Source organism: Schistocerca gregaria, chromosome 8, assembly GCF_023897955.1.
Source record: "Schistocerca gregaria isolate iqSchGreg1 chromosome 8, iqSchGreg1.2, whole genome shotgun sequence".
NCBI classification, from domain to species: domain Eukaryota; kingdom Metazoa; phylum Arthropoda; class Insecta; order Orthoptera; family Acrididae; genus Schistocerca; species Schistocerca gregaria.
The window spans coordinates 504415830-504434534 of record NC_064927.1 but is presented as its reverse complement, the minus strand read 5'-3'; the positions used below and the strand labels follow the sequence as shown (position 1 = coordinate 504434534).

The 18705-nt window shown below is 39.2% G+C and overlaps 1 protein-coding gene across 2 annotated transcripts in view; it reads left to right on the top strand.

The window, feature by feature from the left end:
• The window catches only part of LOC126284898 (fructose-bisphosphate aldolase-like), a 73738-nt gene extending 59060 nt beyond the window's left edge, over positions 1 to 14678 (top strand). For both annotated transcript variants that reach the window (XM_049984161.1, XM_049984160.1), the window contains exons 8-9: positions 6229 to 6421; positions 14086 to 14678. In XM_049984161.1, coding sequence (XP_049840118.1) covers positions 6229 to 6324 — 96 coding nt within the window. In that variant the 3' untranslated portion in view covers positions 6325 to 6421; positions 14086 to 14678. The remainder of the gene's footprint in view (positions 1 to 6228; positions 6422 to 14085) is intronic.
• The last annotated feature ends 4027 nt before the right edge of the window (positions 14679 to 18705 follow it).

Sequence of the window (18705 nt, the reverse complement as noted above, 5' to 3'; positions counted from 1 at the left end):
ACCTTTCTGCTTTCCCTTCTTTGCTTAGAACTCAGTTTCCATCTGAGCTCTTGATATTCATACAAGTGGTTCTCTTTTCTCCAAAGGTCTCTTTAAGTTTCCTGTAGGCAGTATCTAACTTACCCCTAGTGAGATAAGCCTCTACATCCTTAGATTTGTCCTGTAGCCATCCCTGCTTAGCCATTTTGCACTTCCTGTCGATCTCATTTTTGAGACGTTTGTATTCCTTTTTCCCTGCTTCATTTACTGCATTTTTATATTTTCTCCTTTCATCAATTAAATTCAATATTTCTTCTGTTACCCAAGGATTTCTACTAGCCCTCATCTTTTTACCTACTTGATCCTCTGCTGCCTTCACTACTTTATCCCTCAAAGCTACCCATTCTTCTTCTACTGTATTTCTTTCCCCCATTTCTGTCAATTGTTCCCTTATGCTCTCCATGAAACTCTGTACAACCTCTGGTTCTTTCAGTTTATCCAGGTCCCATCTCCTTAAATTCCCACCTTTTTGCAGTTACTTCAGTTTTAATCTACAGTTCATAACCAATAGATTGTGGTCAGAGTCCACATCTGCCCCTAGAAACGTCTTACAATTTAAAACCTGGTTCCTAAATCTCTGTCTTGCCATTATATAATCTATCTGATACCTTTTAGTATCTCCAGGGTTCTTCCATGTATACAGCCTTCTTTCATGATTCTTAAACCAAGTGCTAGCTATGATTAAGTTGTGCTCTGTGCAAAATTCTACCAGACGGCTTCCTCTTTCATTTCTTAGCCCCAATCCATATTCACCTACTACGTTTTCTTCTCTCCCTTTTCCTACTACCGAATTCCAGTCACCCACGACTATTAAATTTTCGTCACCCTTCACTATCTGAATAATTTCTTTTATTTGATCATACATTTCTTCAATTTCTTCGTCATCTGCAGAGCTAGTTGGCATATAAACTTGTACTACTGTAGTAGGTGTTGACTTCGTATCTATCTTGGCCACAATAATGCGTTCACTATGTTGTTTGTAGTAGCTTACCCGCATTTCTATTTTTCCTATTCATTACTAAACCTACTCCTGCATTACCCCTTTTTGATTTTGTGTTTATAACCCTGTAGTCACCTGACCAGAAGTCTTGTTCCTCCTGCCACCGAACTTCACTAATTCCCACTATATCAAACTTTAACTATCCATTTCACTTTTTAAATTTTCTAACCTACCTGCCCGATTAAGGGATCTGACATTCCACGCTCCGATCCGTAGAACGCCAGTTTTTGTTCTCCTGGTAACGACATCCTCTTGAGTAGTCCCCGCGCGGAGATCCAAATGGGGGACTATTTTATCTCCAGAATATTTTACCCAAGAGGACGGCATCATCATTTAACTATACAGTAAAGCTGCATGCCCTCAGGAAAAATAGCACCCATAATTTCCAAAATACTTGAAACTCATATACAATCAACTAAGTGATTATTTTGAAGGAACTATCCTCCTTTCAAGGGATCAGTTTCAGTACAGATGAGGAAAAAATACCAGTTCAGCAGTTCTTGACATCAGTAACAAATAATTACTGCTTTTGAAAAGAAGAATAAGGTATCACTTACGTAAAGTCTTTGATTGTATTCCTTATGAAAATTTGCTTGAGAAGTATGAATTTTATAGTTTACATAATACACCAGTGAAAGTAATTGCTTTATACTTAAGTGATGGAGGAGGCCCCACCGGCGGCGATAGAGAGCACTGGGTGCACCCGACTGCAAATTGTTGCTCATGTCGGCACCAATGACTCCTGCCGTCTGGGTTCAGAGGTCATCCTCAGTTCGTACAGGCGGCTGGCGGAGTTGGTGAAGGCGGAAAGCCTCGCTCGCGGGGTGGAATCAGAGCTAACTATTTGTAGTATCGTTCCCAGAACCGATCGCGGTCCTCTGGTTTGGAGCCGAGTGGAAGGCTTAAACCAGAGGCTCAGACGATTCTGCGGAGAGCTGGGGTGCAAATTTCTCGACCTCCGCTATCGGGTGGAGAAATGTAGGGTCCCCCTAAATAGGTCAGGCGTGCACTACACGCCGGAAGCGGCTACGAGGGTAGCGGAGTACGTGTGGAGTGCACATGGGGTTTTTTTAGTTTAGAGAATTCCCTCCCTAGGCCCGACAAGACGCCTCCTGAGACGCGGCAAGGCAGTAGGCAAAATGCAACAAGGAATAACAATATTAATGTGCTTATAGTAAACTGCAGGAGCGTCTATAGAAAGGTCCCAGAACTGCTCTCATTAATAAACGGTCACAACGCCCATATAGTACTAGGAACAGAAAGTTGGCTGAAACCAGACGTAAACAGTAATGAAATGCTAAACTTGGATTGGAATGTATACCGCAGAGATAGGCTGGACAGTGAAGGGGGAGGCGTGTTTATAGCGATAAGAAGTGCAATAGTATCGAAGGAAATTGACGGAGATTCGAATTGTGAAATGATTTGGGTGAAGGTCACGGTTAAAGCAGGCTCAGACATGGTAATTGGATGTCTCTATAGGCCCCCGGGCTCAGCAGCTGTTGTGGCTCAGCACCTGAAGAATAATTTGGAAAATATTTCGAGTAGATTTCCCCACCATGTTATAGTTCTGGGTGGAGATTTTAATTTGCCGGATGTAGACTGGGAGACTCAGACGTTCATAACGGGTGGCAGGGACAAAGAATCTAGTGAAATATTTTTAAGTGCTTTATCTGAAAACTACCTTGAGCAGTTAAACAGAAAACCGACTCGTGGCGATAACATATTAGACCTTCTGGTGACAAACAGACCCGAACTATTTGAATCAGTTAATGCAGAACAGGGAATCAGCGATCATAAAGCGGTTACTGCATCGATGATTTCAGCCGTAAATAGAAATATTAAAAAAGGTAGGAAGATTTTTCTGTTTAGCAAAAGTGACAAAAAACAGATTTCAGAGTACTTAGTGGCTCAACACAAAAGTTTTGTCTCAAGTACAGACAGTGTTGAGGATCAGTGGACAAAGTTCAAAACCATGGTACAATATGCGTTAGATGAGTATGTGCCAAGCAGGATCGTAAGAGATGGGAAAGAGCCACCGTGGTACAACAACCGAGTTAGAAAACTGCTGCGGAAGCAAAGGGAACTTCACAGCAAACATAAACATAGCCAAAGCCTTGCAGACAAACAAAAATTACGTGAAGCGAAATACAGTGTGAGGAGGGCTATGCGAGAGGCTTTCAATGAATTCGAAAGTAAAGTTCTATGTACTGACTTGGCAGAAAATCCTAAGAAATTTTGGTCCTATGTCAAAGCGGTAGGTGGATCAAAACAAAATGTCCAGACACTCTGTGACCAAAATGGTACTGAAACAGAGGATGACAGACTAAAGGCCGAATTACTAAATGTCTTCTTCCAAAGCTGTTTCACAGAGGAAGACTGCACTGTAGTTCCTTCTCTAGATTGTCGCACAGTTGACAAAATGGTAGATATCGAAATAGACGACAGAGGGATAGAGAAACAACTAAAATCGCTCAAAAGAGGAAAGGCCGCTGGTCCTGATGGAATACCAGTTCGATTTTACACAGAGTACGCGAAGGAACTTGCCCCCCTTCTTGCAGCGGTGTACCGTAGGTCTCTAGAAGAGCGAAGCGTTCCAAAGGATTGGAAAAGGGCACAGGTCATCCCCGTTTTCAAGAAGAGACGTCAAACAGATGTGCAGAACTATAGACCTATATCTCTAACGTCGATCAGTTGTAGAATTTTGGAACACGTATTATGTTCGAGTATAATGTCTTTTCTGGAGACTAGAAATCTACTCTGTAGGAATCAGCATGGGTTTCGAAAAAGACGGTTGTGTGAAACCCAGCTCTCGCTATTCGTCCACGAGACTCAGAGGGCCTTAGACACGGGTTCACAGGTAGATGCCGTGTTTCTTGACTTCCGCAAGGCGTTTGACACAGTTCCCCACAGTCGTTTAATGAACAAAGTAAGAGCATACGGACTATCAGATCAATTGTGTGATTGGATTGAGGAGTTCCTAGATAACAGAACGCAGCATGTCATTCTCAATGGAGTGAAGTCTTCCGAAGTAAGAGTGATTTCAGGTGTGCCACAGGGGAGTGTCATAGGACTGTTGCTATTCACAATATACATAAATGACCTGGTGGATGACATTGGAAGTTCACTGAGGCTTTTTGCAGATGATGCTGTGGTGTATCGAGAGGTTGCAACAATGGAAAATTGTACTGAAATGCAGGAGGATCTGCAGCGAATTGACGCATGGTGCACGGAATGGCAATTGAATCTCAATGTAGACAAGTGTAAAGTGATGCGAATACATAGAAAGATAGGTCCCTTATCATTTAGCTACAAAATAGCAGGTCAGCAACTGGAAGTAGTTAATTCCATAAATTATCTGGGAGTACTCATTAGGAGTGATTTAAAATGGAATGATCATATAAAGTTGATCGTCGGTAAAGCAGATGCCAGACTGAGATTCATTGGAAGAATCTTAAGGAAATGCAATCCGACAACAAAGGAAGTAGGTTACAGTACGCTTGTTCGCCCAATGCTTGAATACTGCTCAGCAGTGTGGGATCCGCACCAGGTAGGGTTGATAGAAGAGATAGAGAAGATCCAACGGAGAGCAGCGCGCTTCGTTACAGGATCATTTAGTAATTGCGAAAGCGTTACGGAGATGATAGATAAACTCCAGTGGAAGACTCTGCAGGAGAGACGCTCAGTAGCTCGGTACGGGCTTTTGTTAAAGTTTCGAGAACATACCTTCACCGATGAGTCAAGCAGTATATTGCTCCCTCCTACGTATATCTCGCGAAGAGACCATGAGGATAAAAGCAGAGAGATTAGAGCCCACACAGAAGCATACCGACAATCCTTCTTTCCACGTACAATACGAGACTGGAATAGAAGGGAGAACCGATAGAGGTACTCAGGGTACCCTCCGCCACACACCGTCAGGTGGCTTGCGGAGTATGGATGTAGATGTAGATGATGGTATGTCTCTGTGAGAGACAGCCATTCTCTGATAAAAATTGGGATAGGGGTTTCACAGGCATCAGCTCTTGGGCCTTTCTTTTTCACAATTGCATCAATGATTTGCCACGTCATGTTCGCCATTCTGTGATCTGCTGTGCTGATGATACAACTATAATTACCACCCATCACGACACATTAGTATTACAACAAATGCCACTGGAATCTGCAGTGAAATGGTTCTCCTCCTACTCTAACAAACTTCTGTAACCGAGACAAGTTCCTGTTATTACTATCTAATAATGTAGAAAATACAGTGGTTAAACTACAATTTCTTATTGACTCCAAGTTGACCTGGGAAGAATACATCAGTCATATTTGCAAAAGGATTTCAAGAGTAACATACCTGATGTGGAAATCAGAAGAGAGATAGTTGCTTATGAATATGTAAGGCTGAGAACATATTTGAGCTGTTCCAGTCTCACTTTTCTAATAGACTGCTAGCATGAAGGCATTCTTAACAAAAGACACATACCAAAGATACAAACAAGTTCACAATAGAAAGGTGCAAGGCTGGACCAAGAGATCAGTATTAACCTCTGTTTAAAAAACTTAATACACTCGTAATAGTAAACCTGAATACATATGTTTCAGAATTCTACATTAAACTGAATGTAAAAGAATTTCATACAAAAGGAGATATTCACCAGCACAACAGAAGGGGGAAGAATCAAAATGTATATTCTGAGATAAAGCCTGAAAAAAGTAAGCCACTCGTACAGCATCAGCTCCCTGCAAATCTTTACCTCTGTATGGTCCATGTCTTGGAAATCATTTTAAGCAAAACTATATAGCTGACTGGCTGAAAATCTTTTTTGTAACAACATAATTTTTTGATGAACAAATTGTGAACATATCTTAAAACTCAAAATATTAGCCTAAATGTCTGTAATTTTGTATGTAATTAAGTATATTGATATTATTTACAAGAGATTAAACCTATTCCATTGTACATACGATCAGTGATGAACAAAGATGAATGATCAACAATAGTCACTTGCCACTTGATGTGGACATATTGTTGCCAAAATTTCAGAACCATTACTGTGTTTATTTATTTTAATATCAAGGAAATTTAATTCTGTGTTGTTACTGTGAAACTGTGTCTTGTAAAGTAGTGTACTGATATATATGACACAATGTAGAGTACCACTACTGAAGTCATCTTACACTCTAAAATTTTTATCCTTCTACAGGCCAACAGTCTAGCTAGTGAAGGGAAATATGTTCCTGGATCCATCAAGTCAATAGCAGCTTCAAAGACGAGTTTTGTATTTCCTCCTGCCTACTAAGTACTTCTTTCCATGCAACAAGATGCTGAATTCAATTTTAATGTGTTACATATTTTTTGGAGTCCAGATTCCTGCTCAGTTTGGTAGTACATCAATGGTGAGTTTTCTGATCATAATTCTAATTATTTGACTAAGTCATGCCTACAACGATCTGATTAATATTTACTGTGGAGAAAAGGTGCACCGTAGCACAAACCAAGTAAATTTATGAAAAGAAAACAGGTACCAGTACAAGATACTGTGAGACAGTTGGGGAAGGCAATTTCTTATGATTACTTGTGCAGTGATGATTATACAAATAACATGACTCGTTTTCATTTAAACATCATGGAATAAGACAGTCTAGCCTTGGCAACTGGAAACATTGGTCATGTTTGTATGAGTTAGATTTGTGTGTGTGTGTGTGTGTGTGTGTGTGTGTGTGTGTGTGTGTGTGAGAGAGAGAGAGAGAGAGAGAGAGAGAGAGAGAGAGAGAGAGAGAGAGAGAGAGAGATTCTCAACAGAAATTCTCGCAGACTTATTTTTTGTGGTTAAGTCACAGGCAATGCAAAATTTAGCCAATTCCAAAGTAGAATACTAATTTGATCTAAACTGATTGAAATTAGTCCTTACAAGCTTCAAGTAACACAATTGATGATAGTACTTCTAACAGACCTTTTGGGAATTATGATTTTTATTTTTTGTGAGTATAATATGTATGGTGTGTATTGGAGGTTGTAAATCAACATTAATTTAAGGTTACATATAATGTTTCTCATTTATATACTGATCTTTAAAAAATGGCGTCATTATGAGGTCACTATATATTCAATTAATGGTTTAAATTTGTGTTTAGATGGATATTGTTAAACTATTAAGTAACTGACAGGTGCTGCTTACTAGATATACAAGCCTCATTTTAACAGGATTTTTTTCTGTGTTTAGTTCCTTTAAGAGACAAAGTGTTAATCTAAACCACATTTCTTATTGTTGTTGCTGAAGTTATGGGCAGTTTTCAGGATGAGAGTTACTGAACTATATGAAATCGAGGCCCATGCCACTGGTCTCTGGGTACCCCAAAGCCAGAAAGTGATCTCCAAATTGCTCCTCCAGCACATCGAACACTCTCCTGCCTCGATGGGGCCAATCTCCATCTTTCATTAACCACATCTTGTTGAAATCAGGATCACCTTGGATAATGGGGGATGAAGTCATCATCTAAAACCTTCACAAACCGTTCGGTAGTCACCACGCTGTTAAGGAATATTGCACCGATTATTCCATGACTGGACATTGCACACCACACAGTCACCCATTGAGGGTGAAGAGACTTCTAGATCGTGAAATGTGGATTCTCAGTCCCCTAGATGCACCAATTTTGCTTATTAACAAATCCGTCCAAATGAAAGTGGGCTTTGTCACTAAACCAAAATGTGCGTGCCCATCCTAATTCCTAACATGCCCCACAGCCAACCATGCAGTTTGAATGTCCTAATGCAAACAGTTCAGAAGTTATGACAACTTTATTTCATATAGTTCAATATCTGTCTCCCTGTACATATGCTATGAAGATGATAGATACATGCAGAAATGTTTTTCTAATGAGATAAAAGAAATTACAAGTTATTGGTGATGTAAGAAAGGAAAAATCTGCAGCAAACTTTGTCAGGATTGTAGAACAGGCACATAAAAACAGTAAGTCAGAAATAAAGAAACTGCGTTAAAATTCTGCAACCAAGGATTTTGCTCCAAACGGAAGAGAGCAGGAGTTGCTCCTACATTAGGTTCAATGTTCATGGAGAAAGTGGGAGAGTCCCATGAAACTCTGAAGACTGTAGAAAAATTTAATGCTCCTACGTCTATAGTCTGCAACCCACTGTGTGGGTACATCACAGTGAACCAGTTATTAGGGTTTCTTCCTGTTCCATTCACATCCAGAACGTGTGAATAAGCTGTTTCTACAAAATGTTACACCCAGGTATTTGTATAAGTTGGCCGATTCCAACAGTGACTCACTGATATTATAGTCATAGGATACTACATGTTTTTATTTTGCGAAGTGGAAAATTTTACATTTCTGAACATTTAGAGCAAGTTGTCAATCTCTGCTGCATTTTGAGATCTTATCAAGATCTAACTGAATATTTATTCAGAAAGAAACTTCCACATGGGAAAAATATATTAAAAATAAAGATTCCAAGACTTACCAAGCGGGAAAGCGCCGGCGGACAGGCACATGAACAAAACACACAAACACACACACAAAATTACGAGCTTTCGCAACTGGCAGTTGCTTCGTCAGGAAGGAAGGAAGGAGAGGGAAAAATGAAAGGGTGTGGGTTTTAAGGGAGAGGGTAAGGAGTCATTCCAATCCCGGGAGCGGAAAGACTCCCTTAGGGGAAAAAAAGGACAGGTGTACACTCGCACACACACACATATCCAACACATGGATATGTGTGTGTGTGTGCGAGTGTACACCTGTCCTTTTTTTCCCCTAAGGGAAGTCTTTCCGCTCCCGGGATTGGAATGACTCCTTACCCTCTCCCTTAAAACCCACACCCTTTCATTTTTCCCTCTCCTTCCTTCCTTCCTTCCTGACGAAGCAACTGCCAGTTGCGAAAGCTCGTAATTTTGTGTGTGTGTTTGTGTGTTTTGTTCATGTGCCTGTCCGCCGGCGCTTTCCCGCTTGGTAAGTCTTGGAATCTTTATTTTGAATATTTATTCAGCTTATTTCAGATAGTACTCATTATAGATAACTGCGTCATCTGCTAAAAGCCTGATTTTACTATTAATATTGTCTGCAAGGTAATTAACAAACCACATTAACAGCAAGAGTCCCAACACACCTTCCTGAGGTACACCAAAAGTGCATCTGACAATGTCTCTCTTTCCAAGATAACATGCTGCATCCTCTCTACCAAAAAGTCCTCAATCCAATAAAATAAAAAAAAAAAAAAAATAAATAAATAAATCACTTGATACCATATATGACCGTACCATTGACAATAAGCATAGGTGTGGTACTGAGTGATATGCTTTTCAGAACTAAAGAAATGCTGCATCTATCCATTTGTTTGAGCCAAAGATTTCAGTATGCCATGCGAGAAAAAAACAAGTTTGGTTTCACATTATCCATGTCTTCAGAATCCATGCTGGTTGGCACTGAGGACATCATTCTGTTCAAGATACCTTATTATGTTTGAGCTCAGAATATGTTTTAAGGTTCTACAAGAAATCAGTGTTAAGGGCACTGGATGGTAGTTTGGTGGATCACTTCTACTACCCTTCTTGTAGATGGGTGTGACCTGTGCCTTCTTCCAAGGCCTGGGCACAGGTATTTGTTCAAGGGCTCTGCAACAGATTACAGTTAGAAGAAGGCATAACTCAGCCACAGATTCAGTTTAGAATGTGACAGGGATTCCACTGGTGCCTGGAGCTTTTTGGTTTTAATGATTTCAGCTTTTTCCCAACACCACTGACACTCATACTTATAGCAGTCATATTTTCAGTGGCACAAGGATTAAATTGGAGCAATTCTCCTGGTTTTGTTTTTTTAAGGAACATTCGAAAATGCAGTCATTCACTAGGGACTGAACTACATATGACCAGAATTTCTTTGAGTTCTGTGAAATGTCACTTGTCAATATTTCATCATCACAATGACTGGTTCACTCTAAAACACTCCTACAGAACTTGAGAAAGTGCTGATCAGGGTAAGAAACTTAGCACCAGGAAAATAAACAGCTGATACTTTTTTGCTATTTCTGCGGTCACATCTAACTGAACAGTTTTCTCCTTGTATCTTGGAACGGACAGCATCTTGGACTGAAGTGTATGCTATCAGAAATGAGCCAAGCAAAGAAAAGTGAACTGTTATATGCTGTGCAAATTTAAAACATGAATACAAATGGAAACCACTTGTTAATCACAAAAATTGGAAAAAGACTTTCAGTCTAGTCTAAGGACAAGTTACCACACAACTTTCTCACAGGCTTTAGAAAGGAGACACTGAATTCTGTGTTCATTCCTGTTGTGAGCACACATTTCGAGGGGAAAGGCTTCCCTGAAAGAGCAGTTCTTTTGCTGGACAATGCACCTTGCCATCGTACAGAAGGTTTGCTTGCTTTGAATGATCGAACTGTATTTGTGAAGTACCTACCACCTTGTATTGCATCACTTTCACAGCCAATGGACCAAGGTATGTTTGTGGCTGTGAAACTCTGTTGAATTTTATGAAACGTCTTTTCTGAGAAGATTCAGATATCATCAATTTCTGAAAGCTGTGATGCAATCCGTGGTATCTGTAATGCTTGGGACAATGTGAAGATAATGTTATCTATAGTTGAGATGGTGCAAGAAGATGCCCAACAGCTCATAGCACTGTTGCTAGCTATCAACTGCAAAGCACTAACGAGTGTAGATGAAACAGTAGCTACCTCAGAGGTGTGACAACAATAAGATGTTGCCACATGGATGTTTACAAAATCAGGTTATGTTTCTGGTTGAGGTAGACCTGTGAAGCTGCTGCACCCAACACACTGCAATGTCAGGGATAAACTTATGCTTATTCAGCTACAGCTCACGAAAGAAAATGGCAATGTTCTCAACTGTCTGTGACTTTGAAGACTTTAGTGATAGGGAATATGATTCTACTACTTGTCTGACTGATCTTGTGAAACAGCTAAGTGGTTTGACTTTGTAGGGGTACTTTAAGTGACTTCATAGGCTTTCCCGGCATAATATGTCTTTAAAGTCTCTTTGGGTTTGCAGCCAGATTCTAAAATCAACTCGATTAAATATTTCAGTGATCCAACTGTTCACCATCTTCAGGATAATGCTGCTTCTGCTGCCAAGTCCTGCTCAGAACTGATGCCAAGCTGCAAATCGACATCCTGTATACGCCTCTGCACTGTTCACAGTGCGTGCATCGCTCATCACACTTGCTGCCCTCCAAGACTGTGCAGATGGTGCCACCCTCAGTAGAACACTGGTTGCAACAATGTATCACACTCAAAGATAATTTTCAAACAGTTTGACTGGCTGCACCGAAGAACGTTCTGGTTTGATGTGAGGTAGTACAGGATCCCATTTCCTGCTAAGAGGAAACCCATTGTCTCTGGTCATTAAATCATCTGCCAACCTAATTTCAACTGCCTCCTTGTAGACACTGTTCCAAAAACTATAAGTGTTGGTAACTATCACAGTTTTGTCAAATTTCATACCATGTCCCTTGTTTAAGCAATGTTCTGCCACCACCAATTTTTCTGGTTGTTGTAACCTCATACAATGGTGATGTTCCACACACCTGCCATGAACTGTGCAGATCAAAAGGCTGATGTAAGGCTTTGACATGGAACTTTGTATGTACCAAGCTTCCTAAGCCCCAAATCATCTTTCACAGATCCAAGTAGCGCCCTAATTGCGGAAGGTGGCTTTGTGGATGTGAAGATGTGTGGGGCAAAAACTTCCATGACTGGTTAAGCAACAATGCCTATGAAGTAGAATTTGAGCAGCTGAATGACTTGGATGGAGTGGACAAAGTGTGATTGTTAGAGGAAGAGATCATGTGGCTCATTATAACACACATCAAGGCTTTGAAATACATTGATATGTCAGAGTATGCATGAAAAAATTTGTTTGGCTATGCGAATGTTTTGATTTTCTGGATAACAAGAACCATAGTCATTAAAAAATAAATGAAAAACAGAAACTGAAAATTTGGTCAGTTATTCACTACATGCGAAACTGAAAGCAAGTAATCCAAAATGCAGTATAGTTTATGAGTAATTTTGTGAACAAATTGTCAGTGTCAAGCGAATAATGCACAAGCAGTGCAGTGGGCTTTGAAATGCAAAATGTTTTCTAAATATAATTAATAGTAGTTTATGGTACAAACATGTGTATTTAGTGTCATCCATGCTTTTTGGTTACCTGTGCTGTCTCGGGTGCACAGTAATCTGGATAATCAGGAGCTTGTCATATTTGAAAATCATAGTGGATAGCTTTTCAGATGGTATGTGGCGTCTCCTTCAAGTTTATGACTGACTTGAAGGAGGAGGATATCTAGTGTTCTCTCAGACCCAGTGTCTGAATGATAGAGCAACTGAATGGAGACAGGAGTTATTGTCATTTGTAATCACCACAGACAATGTGTAAGTCAAGGATAAGGTGGATACAGGTTGAAGACTGGAATTTAAATGATATTTCAGCAATCTGAAGACAGGAACTTTTAAAATGAGGTACTCAGGAGCAGTACCAAATATAAAGCAGGAATGAAGGAAAAGTATATTAGATGATAGGCTAGAATATGGCAAGGTCATGTTTGTAGAAGGGGCATAAGTATTGAGGTATAGGACTAGGGTACATGAGACTGACCATAAAAAGGAGAAGAAGATCAACACTGGGAAAAACAACACTTGCAAACACTGATGTGTCTCAACATTATGACCACTGCCTGCACTGAGACTGACTGCTGCTGGGCGACATTGCAGGCACATGACATAAGAAAAGTATATAAATGGAGCAGAGGTGAATGGGGAATCATTCTAGGACACAATATAGGCCAAACGTGTGGAAATATCCAGACATAGGCCAAATGGCATATTATTCTGTCTTGATGCCTTGAAACCAGCGTCTTGGAAACAGTGAAGTTGGTCAGGTGTCCATGTGCTACTTCTTGAGCATCTGTGGAAAGAGGTTGAAGGGCAGTGAAATCTTGAGCAGGCAACAAGCTGTCAGTTGTCCATGCCTCGTCACAGAAGGTGCAGGTCAGAAGTTGGCCCATTATGTAAAGCAGATGTCTGTTGTAAATCTGAGAACAGATTACTTTACTGGTTTAGGCACAAGTGTTTCAGAGCACCCAGTTCAATGCACAGTTTGAACATGAGGCTCAAACAGGTGACCCCTTTATCTTCCCATTCTGACTCAACAGTATCATCAGTTACAACTGCAGTGGATGTGGGATCATCAAGATTAGATCATGGATCAATGGAAATATGTCACCTGGTCAAATGAATTACATTTCTTCTTACATCAGGTCAACGGCTGACTGCAGATACATCATCATCGAAGTGAATCACTGCTCAAAATGGGGGACATTTAGCTGGGATTCCATGCAGCCTGTGGCAGTGATAAGGACATCATGATAGCTACAAACTACACAAACATTAATTTAGACCATTTGCATATCTTCATGTTTGACATCTTCCTTGATGGTGATGGCATCTTCCCGTAGGCTGTTTCTGTCACAAGGCTAGAATCATGCTACAGTGATTTGAGGAGTATGATAGTGAACTCACATTTCTATCTTGGCCACCAATTCACCTGATCTAAACCCAAACTCATCAGGGATGGTATCATGTGTCAGATTCTTGAACAGTGGACCATAATTTGTGAGAACTGCATGACCTGTGTGCAAACATTTGTTGCCACACGCCTCTGGAAATGAACCAAGACTTGTTGAATCCACACCATGCAGAATCATTGCTGTGTTGTGTTGTGTTCCACAGGTACACCAACATACTATTGAGCAGGTGGTCATGTCATGGTTAGATGATAGTTTGCCAACTTCCTTGATTTTGTAATATATATAACGTAAGAAGTATGATTTAACTGCTTTTTCAAATATGTTGATTTTAGATAACTCTTTACTCTCCTTGGTAAATTTATGGAGAAATTTTCCTCCCTGACAGAAAAAGCAGTTATCAGTTTGTTAAAAATAACTGGTAAGTTGTAAAAAAAAGTTAGTGACAAATCCATATATAATTATTTTACTTGTTGCAGGCTAACTGACATCTGCAGAAACTTTTTCCTTTGAAGCTATGCTGAGAACTGGTACAACTGTTGCTTTTGTGCTTGCCTGCATTCAAAGACAAAGGAGGAATACTTAAAAAATAACTTCTATGCTACATGTGTGGCAGTAGGGGGACAAGGCACTTAAGCTAGATGATAACATTGAAGATTTTCATTTATTTTAGGATGTTATCTTAGGCACCAGTGTCAGTAACATAACTCATGTTCATAGTCATTTCCTATGAGTATTTAAATGATTGTTGCAACAATTGTTATACATCATTTGACCAGCATATATCAAATAATGTAATAATCAACTGACCAAATTGAGATACTCATATCAAGGATAACTGCTACAGGTTCCCTATTTGCTCTGGTTTTTCTGTCCTAGTAACATCCTAAAGGTGGTGAAGTAATGTCAGTTGTGAGAATATTATTTTTTTTATGGCTGCCTCTACATTTTCTTTGTTACGCCTGTTGCTGCCAGAACCAATCTTAAAAACAGCCATTGTACTATTATTTTACTTTTAACAACCAGTTTGTACCAATATTACACAGAAAAGTCAATAAATTCATTTCCTTTACACACTTGTAGCATTAATTACTTGTAAATATCCCGAAAAATTTCAGGAATAGTATAAAATTTCAGATAATAGAATCTGGTTGCATGTTGCAAAACTGATACTCACATGGTTAGGGAAGAGAGATAATCTGTTTGAATGTTTTTATTTTAATTTTTATCTGCAGGTATTAGTATTGTAAGGAGATTAAAACAATACAAGAACAATCTTTAGTATTTTATTTGCTATAAAAGAAGTTATACATCAAAAAAATCACTCTCATACAGTGCAGAACAACAGGCCATAATTACATCCAATATGAACACTAACACTGAGAAGGGAAGAAATGTTACACACTAATCACATGCAAAAAGAATTGTAGAATATTAAACAATGTAATTGAATCAAAAATTTTGAAAGTATTTTATTTTTCCTCAAGCTGAAAAACAAAACTTGTGCTTCTTTAAAATAATTTTTACCTACAACAATTATTAATTAAGTTGAAGTATCTTCCTGTGAAGGGAACTCCCTTTGTAATTTTTTCCATCAGTATCACATTTCAATTTTTTCAGTGGTAAGAAACAAATGTGTAGGAAATCACTTAAATGAGTATTTGGATGGATATGTACAATATGTGGAAGTCCATTTTTAAAATCTATAGTGTACGTATGGGCAATTAAATGAAATGAAATCCTGTTACTGACTGAGTAATAAATTATTTCATACCTTGTTTGCATTCAGAAATGCCTCTCGAATGAACTTTTCACCAAATGAGACATCCTAGAACTATTGTGATCTTTAAAACAAGGATCATGGCTTTCAGTATTTCCAAATCAGACAAATAAAAAATCAGTGCTGAAAATCAAAGAGATTATTAAATCAGATAAAAAAAGTTGAAGTTCCCTGTACATTACAAAACATACAGTCATTGACCTAAAAGCACAGAGACAGAATTAGATGGAATTCTCGTAAGTGCTTCAGCTCCCTTAACTCTGATTTCTATGTTGTACAGTGAAGAAGGGAGAATGAAATAAAAGGTGAAAGTTTAAGAGTTTAACATACTGTTAACAATAAGGTCATGAGAAAGAGAGAGAGCATTAGTTCAGTTGTTGAAGAAACCAGTTGCATTCTTACTAACCCTTTCCGCTGCAATGACAAGTGGTGCTCGACATTACAAATTTTGTTTTCCATTTTGCTGTCAAGCCATGTTAGACATGATTTTTCATAGCTCTCACATGTTCCATTCTCAAAGTTGAGTGTACTAGGCATCAATGCAGCATAGTACTGCCATCTAAGGAAACCTCTATTAACTTAGTGTCAAACTGTCACATTGAGAGATATACTTTAATTATTACATTCAAGTTATAGTAGTGAAATGGCTAGTTCTTCATACAGTCCTTTCTGAGGAAGAGGTTTTAGAACTTTTATAGGAATCTCCAAGTGAAAATGAGTGACATTGATTTTGATGGCGACAGTGGTTCATTTGTAAAAAATACAAGTGAAAATAATAAAGAAAATGTTAATGTTTCTTATTGTTCAGCAGAACATTTATGGTGAATGTGAAGTGACAATCATTATGAATTTACAGATTTTCCTTTTTGTCTCTTCAAAGTGTGATACTATCACTAAAACTAGTAATGATCCATTATTGCCAGTTCATTTCTTTAAGTTAATTTTTACAGATGTCCTATTTAAACAAAGAGCTGATGAAATGAACAGATATGCTACAAAAAAGTACAGAAAGTGACACCTCTGTCACTATGTTCTGTGTGGTGGAACGAGAGAAATGTGTTCACAGAAGAAATAAAATGCAGGTGCAGGTGTATATGGCATTACAAAAGTGTCAAAACTTGCAATTTTTTTTAAAGAGAATGGTTACAATCGTCTGCCTTCTTTTCAGACTGTTATGGGTGCAGGCAATTTATGCAAATTTTCTGAAAACTGTGGGAAGGAACAACATGCTAGTACTGTCTTACAAAGCATCTCATTAAAGTATTTTAAGGACTTAGTTGGTGAAGAAAGTAGATGAAAAATATGAGGACGCTGTTCAACTTCTGATGATGAGGAAACCTTAAATGTAATGTTGCACATTATCAACAAGCTTCCCAGGAACAAGCATAAGGGTTGTGCACCATATTAAGACATAGAAAAAGATGGCAGGCATGAAACTGTATTACTACGAACTCTCCACCCTAAAGAGTGAGTTTCAGAAAATATCGTATAGTGAAAAATTATGCAGTGCAGTGCTTATGTAAATATATTTGGATGGAAGTGCACTTTTTGTTTCAATGTATACTCTAATCATTGATCAGTGGCCATATTGTTTACATGTAGAGACTTGTGCAATTCTCTGTGGAGCGCTCTGCATCCAGGCATTGACGATTTAAATAAGAGCACACAGAGACATCCTGTGTCTCCATGTTTTGAGTGCAAAAGCTTAAGGAAACTATTCTGGTATTTATGTGAAATGATTTAAGAAAACAAAAATTCTCACAAGATTGACAAATCAGTGAACCACCACCTCATAAACATGCATCTATGTGTTCACACCTGCACCACATTGCTTGGTTTGGACATTTAAACAGTTCAGTCAGTGCACTCAGTACACTCAATGATGTAGTTGTTCTGCAAAACACTTCTTCAGTGAGAGTGACGGGTTATCAAACCATGTTTGAATTCAAGGTAAAATTACAGGACACTTGTCAGGTGTTGAGTTAGACATAGACTGGTCATTATGTAAGTGTTTACCTCATTGTTAGTTTGTCTTTAGGATGAAATAGTATTAGAATTGATGGTTAAAAGTGAATTTGTGAAACTGATGTCTTTGCCTATGTTCACACTGCCATGACAAGTAGATTTAAGGCAATTTTCATGTAGCTCCAGACAGGACATAAAAGGACATCGCAGAAGAGCTGACTAACTAGAATGTTTAACTTGTAAAGTGTATCTTAATTGAGAGGACGTCATCAACTCAATAAATAATTGTGGGAAAAGTACACCATATATTTTAAATGTTTTGCTCTCTAAACTGATGAACTGGAGACATCTGATAACTGGCATCAGTCGGTACATTGGAAGAAAGCTAGACAGGACATCTTCACAGAATGAGGCAGGCACTGAGTACTTCATTTTGGTCTTGAGAGTTGACATGAACCATTCCACCTCTGAGTTAGAAGCTTCGTGAAACAGGGCAGTAATCAGATGCTACATACCACTGAGTGCAAAAGTCCTCAAACTTCCACAGTGAAAATTGCCAACTTAAGTGCCCAGGAAGAGCTCAAAATAATGAAGATGATGTATAAAGTATGGATAGTTGGTGTTGGTGTGTGGAGGACAGTCTGGCTACATATGGGAAACCAGGCAATACAAAAAAAAGTGCTCCCTGTCACAAAGCTGCTTTAGGACTAGCTGAGAGTAAAACTGATGTATTAGCACAGCCTGGTTCTGTGCTCAGGCCATGCAAGTCAGCACAAGATGTTCAATGTCATGATCAGGCACTGGCCAGTAGGTGAGTCCCTGTGTCAAAGCCTTCACATGATAGATACCGAAGCACAAAGCATGCAGCAGCTTAGTTATGTGAGAATGCATGCTAGAGGGACAACAACTAGACAGTTTTGCTACTCTGTGGCAGTCATGAGGATCACCTGGACAATGTCAAGTTGGTCATGCAGTAGGAAAAATGTACGCCATACCAAATGTGCTCCCGGAGGGGTGTGCTTGGGCCATACCATCTGCACAATAGAGATTATTTTCCACAATACTGTGTCAGCAGCTGTGAACTCCTCACCATCAAAGGATAATCCAGCATTGTCTGCTGCAAGGTATTGTCCAATGTGAAAGTGAGAGCAACCTGTTGACCAAACCCCAGATGGGGTCCTGATGGCAACCACAGTGGTACATTTGCATTAGCATGCAGGGCAGTGAATGGTTGTCACAGCAACTGGGCATGGTCCTGTGCAGTACATTAGGAGGAGGGAAACTTTGCAAAAAAAAATCTTTTTATGCTAAAAATGGTGGTAGATTAGCACCACCTCTTCCACTTGCAAATAAT